Here is an 11,226-nt window from a genome sequence, read left to right on the forward strand (position 1 = left end):
TTTTTCGAGACAGGGTTTCTCTGTGGTTTTGGAGCCTGTCCTGGAACTAGCTCTTGTAGACCAGGCTGGTCTCGAACTCACAGAGATCCACCTGCCTCTGCCTCCCGAGTGCTGGGATTAAAGGCGTGCGCCACCACCGCCCGGCTCAAAGGGTTTTTTTTTAATTAAATGTTTAAAATGTATTTTACATACTAACCACAGTTTTCCTGTGGTGATATTTTGTTTGTGATCTAACAAATAAAGCTTGCCTGAAGATCAGAGTTCAGAGCTAAGATACTAGTTAGCCATAGAGATCAGGCAGTGGTGGCACACACCCTTAATCCCAGCACTTGGGAGGAGGAAGCAGAAAGATCAGGAGATCCAGGCCACCTTGAGAGTGAATCAGTCTAAAAGAGAAACAGAGCTCAGACATTTAATCCCAGCACTATGGAGGTGGAGACAGGAGTGATATGGCTGGGCAGCGAGAAGAATATAAGGCAGGAGGAGACAGGAAGGAGCCCAGTGCAGTCTGAGGTTTCATAGAGACAGAAAGCATTCAATCTGAAGATTTGTAGAGACAGTATCACCCCTTCGATCAGAGGAATCATAGGGACGGGATTGCCCCTTTGGTCTGAGGATTTGACAGAGGTAAAAGGTCTCTCTTGCGGCTGGCTGCTCTGCTTCTCTGGTCTCCCAGTTTTCACCCCTAATATCTGACTCCGGGTTTTTATTATTAAGAACAATTAGAATACACACTCCAATTTCCCCTCTCTCCTCTCCTCCTGTCCCCTCCCCCACCTTCCTTCTCCTCCCACCATCCACTCCTCCTCTGTCTCCATTGGAAAGGGTAAGGCCTCCGTGGGAGTCAACAAAGCAAAGCAAGGCACACCAAGTTGAGGAAGGACCAAGCTCCTCCCCCTGCTTCAAGGCTGAGCGAGGCGTCCCACCATAGGGAATGGTTCCCAAAGCCAGCTCATGCACCAGGGACTGGTACTGGTCCTACTGCTAGGGCCCCCACAAACAGACCAAGGTACACAACTGTCACTCACATGCAGAGGGCCTAGGTCGTCCCTTGCAGGCTCCCTAGCTGTTAGTCTAGAGTCCGTGAACTCCTCTGAGCTCAGGTGATTTGTCTCTGTGGTTTCCCCATCATGATTTTGACCTCCGCTTGTGTATGTAATCCCTCCTTCCTCTCTCCAACTGAGCTCCTGGATCTCTGCATCTGCTTCCTTCAGTTAAGGGATGTAGGTGCTTTGATGACAATTAGGGTAGTCACTAATCTGATTACAGGGGCAGGCCAGTTCAGGCGCCCTCTCTGCTGTTGCTAGGAGTCTTAGCTGGGGTCGTCCTTGTGGATTCCTGGGAGTTTCCCTGGAAGCAGGTTTCTCCTTAACCCCATAAAGTCCCCCTCTATCAAGATATCTCTTTCATTGCTCCTCCAACTCCCACCCCTTAACCCCCCCCATGCAGTTTACCCAGGAGATCTCATCTGTTTCCTCTTTCCCAAGTGATCCATGCATCCATTTTAGAGTCTCCTTGTTATCTAGCTTCTGTGGGGCTGTGGATTGTAGCCTGGTTAGTCTTTGCTTTGCATCTAACTTCCACTAATGAGTGAGTACACACCATGTTTGTCTTTCTGAGTCTGGGTTACCTCACTCAGGATGGTTTTTCCTAGTTCCCTTCATTTGCCTGCAGATCTCATGAGTCATTGTTTTTTAGGACTAAACCTCTGCAACTGTAAGCAAATCCCAGTTAAATCCTTTCTTTTATAAGATTTTCCATGTTCATGGCAATGGGTTTTTGATCCTACTGCACGTACTGGCTTTGTGGGAGCCTAGGCAGTTTGGATGCTCACCTTACTAGACCTGGATGGAGGTGGGTGGTCCTTGGACTTCCCACAGGGCAGGGAACCCTGATTGCTCTTTGGGCTGACGAGGGAGGGGGACTTGATCGGGGGAGGGGGAGGGAAATGGGGGGGCGGTGGCGGGGAGGAGGCAGAAATCTTTAATAAATAAAATAAGCCGGGCGGTGGTGGCGCACGCCTTTAATCCCAGCACTCGGGAGGCAGAGGCAGGCGGATCTCTGTGAGTTCGAGGCCAGCCTGGTCTACAAGAGCTAGTTCCAGGACAGGCTCCAAAGCTACAGAGAAACCCTGTCTCGAAAAAACCAAAAAAAAAAAAAAAAACAAAAAAACAAAAAATAAATAAATAAATAAATAAACAATAAATTGTTAAAACAAAAAGATTTTCCATGTTCATGGTGTCTCTTCACAGCAATAGAATACTGACTACAACAGTTTCTTATTGATTTCTTGCCTGGAAACACCAGGTCCATGTGACTCATGCCACCATTAAATTACCTTTGCCTAGCCGGGCGGTGGTGGTGCACGCCTTTAATCCCAGCACTCAGGAGGCAGAGGCAGGCGGATCTCTGTGAGTTCTACAAGAGCTAGTTCCAGGACAGGAACCAAAAAGCTACAGAGAAACCCTGTCTCGAAAAATCAAAAAAAAAAAAATTACCTTTGCCTGTGCTGACCATGATAACTGTGATCACATTGCCTTTAGCAATTTCATGCTGCCTTGTGTCCCTGATACCATGGGACCCAGTGAATCCCATTGTCTTTTTTTTTATTTATCTATCTCATTATAGATGAGATTTATTTATCTCATTATAGATGGTTGTGAGCCACAATGTGGTTGCTGGGAATTGAACTCAGGACCTCTGGAAGAACAGTCAGTGCTCTTAACCTCTGAGCCATCTCTCCAGCCCAATCCCATTGTCTTTAATTCGTCCAGCTGAGCTGCACTGAGCAGCAGTATCTCCAGCCCTAAGTTTTGGCTCAAGGAAAAGGTTGACAACAAAAAAAAAAAATTAAAAAAAAAAAGATTTATCCATTTATACCCACACGCCAGAGGAGGGCGCCAGATCTCTTTACAGATGGTTTGGAGCCACCATGTGGTTGCTGGGAATCAAACTCAGGACCTCTGGCAGAGCAGACAGTGCTCTTAACCACTGAGCCATCTCTCCAGCCCCAACAACAAAACTCTTTTTTTTCGAGACAGGGTTTCTCTGTAGCTTTGGAGCCTGTCCTGGAACTCCCTTTGTAGACCAGGCTGGTCTCGAACTCACAGAGATCCGCCTGTCTCTGCCTCCCGAGTGCTGGGATTAAAGGCGTGCGCCACCACCGCCCGGCTAACAACAAAACTCTTGAACCCTGCTGGTGCCCCTCATCACTGTGTCTTACAGGTCTGTGAAGGGTGTGTCTTCTGGACTTCCCATGTGGAGGATTAGGTTTTACACAGCACACTCACTCCAGCACTGCAATATCCCTGAGCCTTAAAATCCCTTCATCAACACTGAGCCTAAGGTGTCAGGCAGCTCCAAGTCCTTATCAGTAAGCCATTTTTGACAAATGCTTCAGACAACCATCCAAACTTTTGACCTTTTTAAACTGTGGGAAACTTCCAATCTAACCCAATTTTAATGTTTCTTCCACCATTATTCCACATCCTTATTCCATCCCACACATATTCTCCAGATTTCTCCTAGATGAATTAGCAAATGTATTAAGTTCTTTAGCTTTGCAGCAATCCCCTCCGGCAGTATACTCTCTACGCCCCTCTAGCTGTCTGCTCTGCCTGCAGTCTGGTTAGAGGTGCTACAATGTGGCACAAGATGGACCTGAGTGCGCAGGGTGGGTCCAAGGAGCCCCAGGGTGGGTGAGAGACAGACACGCCATGCAGACAGAGCTATGTGGAGTTTTATTGTGGGGGAGGAGGAAGGGAGCAAAGGGAGAGAGAAGGGGAGCACAGAGCAGCCTCATGGGGAGACACAGAGAGAGAGGTGCAGAGAGCGAGGGGGGGGGGACAGAGAGCCAAGGAAAGAGAGAGACCTGTGGGAGAGAGGAAGAGGAAGAGAAAGAAGGGAATATGCAGAACTCTGTCCTTTAAAGGGATGGGGCACAGCACATGTGCACAGAGACCACACAGCAGGCCAGGGTACTGCCTGCTATGCCTGAAGGCACACTCTGCCAGGTCCCCAATGGGCAGGGCCAGGTGTACCCGGATGCTAACAATAGGTCTAGAGGTAACTAATGTTGGGTTCTGAGGGACATCAGAATTGTCTTGCTTAACATTTCCTTCAGAGACAGTCACTGCTGGTTAACAGACAATAAAGGATTAATTTGTTCAATCGAAGGTGAAAAGGCTGTGGGGCAGTGGTGGCGCACACCTTTAATCCTAGTACTCGGGAGGCAGAGGCAGGTTAATCTCAGAGAGTTTGTAGGCCAGCCTAGTCTACAAAGCAAGTTCCAGGACAGACAGGAACCCCTGTCTTCAGGGGTTGTGGCTGAGGGCAGAGAGACTGCTTCCACAGGTGAGCTAAACCTGAGAATCTAAGGGTTCAAAGTTCTCAGCTTCAGTGGGGCCCTCCCACACATCCTCATTCCAAGTTAAGGGATCCTGTTTTAACCAATTATTGCTCTTACTTTAGCTGCTGCTTCAGAGTTCTAGAAAGTTCCCTGGTTCCAGGATTTGCAGCCTCTTTTGGTTTCCATGGATCTGCTTCTTCCCTGAAAGAAAACAAGATGTCTTCTTCCCACTGGCGGAAAGGATGTGATGTTCCACCTGGCTGTAAGTTTGATGGGGGCAGGGCAGCCTGAGACCAGAGACCCTTGGAGTAGCGTGGACAGTGAGCATGACTGTGTCTCTGTGGGAGTCTGTGTGGTGCCTGCAGGCCAGCGCCTCAGCTTTAAAGAGAAGCATCTCTGCCCTGCATCCCAACCTGATTGTTGTTGCCATTGTGTTCCTGGAAGTGACTTTTCTTCTAGACGATTCAGGGTCTAATTATTAGGGAGAAGGAAAAGGAAGGGTGAGGAGAGAATGAAGTGAGTCTGACCTGTGTGTCTCTCCTGTTGTTTTTTTTGTTTTTTTTTTTGTGTGTGTGTGTGTGTGTGTGTGTTTGTTTTGTTTTGAGACAAGTTCTGTTTCCACATCTCTGGCTGTTGTTGATCTCAGAGACCAAGCTCCTGTGTTCACCTGCAGTGGGCGGCTCACACTGCCAAGTCTGATGCCCAGGGATCTCACCTGTAAACAGAGACTTTGCCTCTTCACTCAGGATCGTGTCTTCACAGCCTGTGCTTACACTCAGACTCCTAGTGTTTCTTCCCAGATGATCATCTGTGGCTCCAGGTGCTTGTGTTTTACATGGATCTTCATTCCATAGTCCTGAGATTGTCCGTGTGGACCTGGGGAATTGTCTCAGCACAGTAGACCCCTTCTCCATCGGAAGAGACCCTGTGGAGACCAAATACAGCAGGGCACTGACCCTGTCTACACTCCACGTTTACCTGTGTGCACATACTTCCATGGTACAGTTGCTTTAGGGAATAAATCACAGTAAGAAAGGAAGAATAACTATAAAGAAAAATAATAGTGACCATGTGGTAGAAATTACATTCTCTCTCTCTCTCTCTCTCTCTCTCTCTCTCTCTCTCTCTCTGACCTTCACTCTCACTCTATGAGCTAATGAGATGAGGGAGATGAATGTCGCAGGTGTGTGGAACCCTAGATCTGATAACAGTTGGCTTCTTAGTTCCTCAGGCCTGTGCAGTGTGGACACTGGATAGAGGGTGATTCTAACAGCAGAGGTACACATCGGGGATTCTAGGTTTCATTTGTGTACAATATGTGGAGAAAAATTTATTTTATAATTTTTTCCTGTGAATTTTTAAGTTGATGTCTTCAAATTCTAGCCAAACACAACTGGAGCAGAAAGTGAAAGCAGAGGTGAGCAGGGCGTCCTTCCTGCAGGGAGAGTCACATATGACACAGTATGTCAACAGTGCTTAAAAACCCCAGTCACCTCCCGATGCCAGTGTCCACAGCAGCCCCGCACCCTCCAGGACTCCGACAGCACCTGTTTCCATGAACATTCATTTTAAGTGCTGTGTGTATTTTACCTGGAAACTTCATGCTCCCAGGTTTCATCCTGACTAACCTGAGGAGCAGTTGTCCTTAGGCGGCTCAGAGACACCACGACACACAGCGCTCCTTCCCACAGCGCAGGACTCAGACAAAGTCTTAGTCCCCAGGCGGTGAGGTCTGGGTGGGGAAGCCCAGGGCTGGGGATTCCCTTGTCCTCCCCAGGTCCTTCTGCTCGGACACTGATGACAACTTGGCGGTTCTCACCCCCATTGGGTGACGAGATCCCGGGGAACCAACCAGCGTCGCCGCGGTCACCGGTTATAAAGTCCACGGAGTCCGCGGAACTCAGGAGACGCCCGAGATCTGAGATGGGGGCGATGGCGCCGCGCACGCTGCTCCTGCTGCTGGCGGCCGCCCTGGCCCCGACCCCGACCCGCGCGGGTGCGTGCGGGGTCCGGAGGGAAACGGGCTCCGCGGGGAGGGCGGGGGCGGCACCGGGGAAGTCGCGTCCCGCGTGGCCCAGCCGGACCCTCCCGCCCCTTCTCCACCCGCGTCCCGAGCCCCGCGCCCTGCTCCCCTCCCGGCCCGCGCTCCTGCCCGGGGTCCCGGGAACAGGGTCGGGGTCTCACCGCGCGCCGCCCCCAGGCTCGCACTCGCTGCTGTATTTCGACACCGCCGTGTCCCGGCCCGACCTCGGGGAGCCCCAGTTCATCTCCGTCGGCTACGTGGACGACACGCAGTTCGTGCGCTACGACAGCGACGCGAAGACTCCGAGGATGGAGCCGCGGGCGCCGTGGGTGGAGCAGGAGGGGCCGAAGTATTGGGAGAGGGAGACACAGATCGCCAAGGACAACGAGCAAATTTACCGAGTGAACCTGAGGAACCTGCTCCGCCTCTACAACCAGAGCGAGGGCAGTGAGTGACCGCGGTCGGAGGTCACGACCCCTCCACGTCCCCACGCACGGGCCGGAGTCGCCCCGGGTCCCAGGTCCGAGGTTCGGGAGGAGAGCGGGGACCGGACCCGATTTCCCTTTCGGTTTAAAGTCCGCGGGTGGGCGGGGCCGCGGGCGTGGGTGACGGGGGCGGGGCGGGTGGGCGGGACTGACTGGAGTGGGCGGGGCTGACCGCGGGGTCCCTGCAGGCTCTCACACCATCCAGTGGATGTTCGGCTGTGAGGTGGGGTCAGACGGGCGCCTCCTCCGCGGGTACACTCAGGAAGGCTACGACGGCCGAGACTTCATCGCCCTGAACGAGGACCTGACGACGTGGGCAGCGGCGGACATGGCAGCGCAGGTCTCCCGGCGGAAGTGGGAGCAGGATGGGGAGGCAGAGAGATGGAAGTCCTACCTGGAGGGCCTGTGTGTGCATTCTCTGCGCAGATACCTGGAGAAGGGGAAGGACGCACTGCTGCGCACAGGTGCGGGGCCACGGGCAACTCCTCCCTCTGCCCTCGGGCTGGGCTCAGTCCTGAGGAAGAGGAAACCCTCACTGGGGTCATGCCCCTGTCTCTGAGGGCAGACAGGGTCCCTGAGTCTCCTGATCCAGCATGGCAGGGACTGCACTGACCTCCCAGGGCTCAGACTTCTCCCTGGACATTTCCACATCTGTCTCAGGAGGGAGAAGAGAGGATCCCGACATCACCAAAAGTGGCTCCTTCAGTCTGCAGCCCCTGTCAGCCATGGCCTCTCCCAGGCCGGGTTCTCTGCCCACACCCAGTGTCTGTGGACACCGAGTCCTGTCATCTGAGTGTGTCAGCCCTGACACACCAGGACCGGAGTCTTCTTCACCTCTGGGTAGACATGGATGCCTCTACCCTAGGTTGCATCCCCAAGTTTCTAGAACTTTCCAAAGAATAAATTCTCCCAGATTCCTGTGTGTCAGGTTTGCATCCATCCCAACCCCAATTCTATCTCTTCCTAGAATTGTCACGTGGGCACTTACGGATTTTTTTTTCTTTTTACCTTTTTCTTTCAAGTTGTCATTTTCATTTTAGTGAGTTTTTCTTCCTCACTGGGCGGGTATTCCTTCTCTCCCTTCCCTGTGTTATCTTGTGTATCCATCTGCACAGGTGCCGTGGGTACTGATACTCTACATAATTAGACAAATTAAATCAGTGTTCCCTTTAAACGAGAAAGATTCCTGTGAACTTAAGACTATTTTCAGCCAGAGTTAGCCATCCAGAGCCCCCTGCTCTCCCTCTGACCCAACAAGTTACAGTGTAGGCCTAGTGAATTAGGAACTGAACTTCCTCAGAGACAGAGGGTCTTCTGCAACTCCAGGACTGGAGTGACAGGGAAGATCCACACACCCTGTGACCACCGCTGTGTCCCAGTGAGTGCTGCACTGGGCTCCACAGCACACTTCAGGGATCCTGGGTGACAATACCTGCTATCTTGTCCCTCAGAGACAGGAGTTGGGAGTCATTTTCTCCGGCTGAGTGTCAGAAGTTCACCACATTTCTGCTGCTCACTGTGGTGATGGATGTTCACCTGGATGGACAGTTAATGCTGGATAGCAAGATGACCACAGTGGCTGTGCCTCAGTGGTGGCAGCAGGAATTAGTGGCACATTTCATGTAACCTGTTACCCTAATTTCTTATTTGGATATGAAAATTAATATCATGTATATAAATTGTTTTCCATCCCTTCATTCTTTTCCTACCTAACTTATGCTACAGAACATCACATAAGGAAGACCATGGTGACCTGCTGGCTCATGTGGATTCCCTCTTAGCTTCTGGGTTCCCAGGAAACTGAAGTTCTGTGATGAGGGGACCAGCTCTACCTGCAGGTCACTGTGTGATGACAGAAGTGTTCAAACAGTCACATAGTTCAGTGTCATCATTGTTATAGCTTTGTCTTTACAGGTTTCAGTTTATCTTGTTAATTGTGGGATTTAATTTTCCACACAGATCCCCCAAAGGCACATGTGACCCATCATCCTGGACCTAAAGGTGACATCACCCTGAGGTGCTGGGCCATGGGCTTCTACCCTGCCTTCATCACTCTAACCTGGCAGAGGGAGGAGGAGGAACAGACTCAGGACATGGAGCTGGTGGAGACCAGACCTTCTGGGGATGGAACTTTCCAGAAGTGGGCATCTCTGGTGGTGCCTTCTGGGGAGGAGCACAAATACACATGCCATGTGTACCATGAGGGGCTGCCTGAGTCCCTCACCCTGAGATGGGGTAAGGAGGGAGTGGGTGCAGAGCTGGGGTCAGGGAAAGCTGGAGCCTTCTGCGGACCCTGAGCAGGGTCAGGGCTGAGAGCTGGGGTCATGACCCTCACCTTCCCTTCCTGTCCATCTCTTCCCAGAGCCTCCTCAGTCCACAGTCCCCATCATGGCAGTCATTGCTGGTCTGGTTCTCCTTGGAGCTGTGGTCACTGGAGCTGTGGTGGTTGTTGTGATGAAAAGGAGGAGAAACACAGGTAGGAAAGGGCAGGGTCTGAGTTCTCTCTCTGCCCCTTTTAGAAGTGTGCTCTGCCTCATTAATGGGAAACACATCCACACCCCTCATTGCTGCTGTCTCTAACCTTGGTCTGCTGTCAGTTCTGGAAACTTCCTAGAGTCGGGGACTTCCCTGGTCTTTCACAGCTTTTCTTCTCACAGGTGGAAAAGGAGGGGACTATGCTCCAGCTCCAGGTAAGAGTGGTGGGCAGGATTGTCCCTGAGGCCTTTGGGTTGAAACTGAATTATTTGGGGAGTTCTGACAATCAATAATAGCTCCTGCAGGAAAATATTCTGGGATTATGTATGATGTATATATATATTTATATATATATAATTTTATTTATATATATATATAATTTTACCCTAGGCAGGGACAGTTCCCAGAGCTCTGATGTGTCTCTCCCAGACTGTAAAGGTGACCACCTGGGACCTGACTTGGGGAGGAGCAGAGTGGACATGATTGGGTTTCAGGGACTCCCAGAATCATCTTTGAGTGAGTGGTGGGTTGTTGGGATGTTGTCTTCACAGTGATTGTTCATGACTCTTGTTCTGTAGCATGAAGACAGCTGCCTGGTGTGGATGCAGTGACAGACGATGTGTCCAGGTCTCTCCTGTGACATCCAGAGCCCCTCAGTTCACTCTCAGCAATAGTGTCTGATGTTCCCTGTGATCCTATGGGCTCAGTGTGAAGAACTGGGGAGCCCAGCTCACCCCACATCCCAGGACCCAGTTCCTGCACTGCCCTGTTCCATTCCACAGCCAACCTTCCTGTTCCTGCAGACAGGAGGGGAATCTCCATCCTGTCTTCTTCATGCTGTCCTGAGCTGCAACCCTGACTTCCCCACTGAAAATAAGAATCTGAATGTGAACTTGATCGTTAATGTCCTTGATCTAACAGATTAATTGTCAGGTAATATAAAGGTTCGCGATACATCGAGTTTGTGAGTTTGTGGAGGAAATAAATGGCAGCGTGGAGAACCTCCCAGAATCTGTGTTCACAATGCTGTGTGCATGTGGTGGGACAGGATGAGGCTGTGAGAGCTGAGTGAGAACAGGGCTGTGCGTTGTTGGCATTGACAAGGTCACTCCTCTGCTCTGTCCCCTCCTGGCTCTGTTCTCTTCATCACTTAGAACCACATACTGAGATCTGTGATCACAGGGACACTGGGATGGTTAGAGCCTTGTCCTGTCCCCGGGATTATGAGTCACCAGGGCTGCTCTCCTGGCTGTTACTCTTTCCTCTGTCTTTAGTGTTGATTTCTTGTCTTTTTAGTTAGTATGGAGGACTAGGCCTGTTCTTGCTCCTGTGAGTGGTGCCTGCCTCATTATCCTGTGGGGTCCCTTAGTGACAGCATTAACAGTTGTTTTCCATTCCTGTCCCCTCAAGGTCCACTAGGCCCTGCACTCAGGAGACTGTGGGATGAGAACATGATCTTCAGTTTCCTGAGCTCCTGCCTCCCTTCAGGCCCCTTCCTGGAGTTTCTCTCCTTTTTCATTTATCAGAATCTAACCCAGGTTGTAGGATGGGCAGAGAGGAGGGATCCACAGGGTCTCATCTCATATCTGTCCTGTGTTATGCCCAGGGTCCCCTCTCCCTCTCTGCCTCTGGGAATCCTGGTGCTGCCTCCAGTGGAGACTCGAGGATTTACAGGCTGGGTCTTCCTCCTCCCATGCTATAAGCCAAGCCAGTTCTTAATTCATTAACCAATAAAAGCAACACATAGACAGAAGGACCTCCTACATCACATGGGGACCATGGGAGGAGGTTGAAGGGGAGAGAAGAGAAAGGGAGGGGAGCAGAGAAAAATGTCGAGCACAATAAAATCAATAAAAGAAAAAAATGAATCAAGCATTTCAAAAGGAGTGCTCTGA

The 11,226-nt window shown here is 51.0% G+C and overlaps 1 protein-coding gene across 3 annotated transcripts; it reads left to right on the plus strand.

Annotated features, from left to right (window-relative positions):
- The first annotated feature begins 6,247 nt into the window (after positions 1–6,247).
- LOC121435274 (H-2 class I histocompatibility antigen, L-D alpha chain-like) lies at positions 6,248–10,331 on the plus strand. 3 transcript variants are annotated; one of them, XM_041634493.1, is made up of 8 exons: positions 6,248–6,344; positions 6,549–6,818; positions 7,045–7,320; positions 8,816–9,091; positions 9,219–9,332; positions 9,514–9,546; positions 9,722–9,769; positions 9,910–10,331. In XM_041634493.1, the coding sequence occupies exons 1-8, from the start codon at positions 6,272–6,274 to the stop codon at positions 9,912–9,914; spliced, it is 1,095 nt and encodes a 364-aa protein (XP_041490427.1). In that variant the 5' UTR covers positions 6,248–6,271; the 3' UTR covers positions 9,915–10,331. The 3 variants fall into 3 exon arrangements, with proteins under 3 accessions (XP_041490427.1, XP_041490428.1, XP_041490430.1); XM_041634494.1 differs by having other exon boundaries at positions 6,549–6,815; XM_041634496.1 differs by lacking the exon at positions 9,722–9,769.
- Positions 10,332–11,226: the final 895 nt, after the last annotated feature.

This window comes from Microtus oregoni, unplaced genomic scaffold (assembly GCF_018167655.1).
Source record: "Microtus oregoni isolate MIOR12 unplaced genomic scaffold, Mior012 000046F_ref0000063, whole genome shotgun sequence".
NCBI lineage: Eukaryota > Metazoa > Chordata > Mammalia > Rodentia > Cricetidae > Microtus > Microtus oregoni.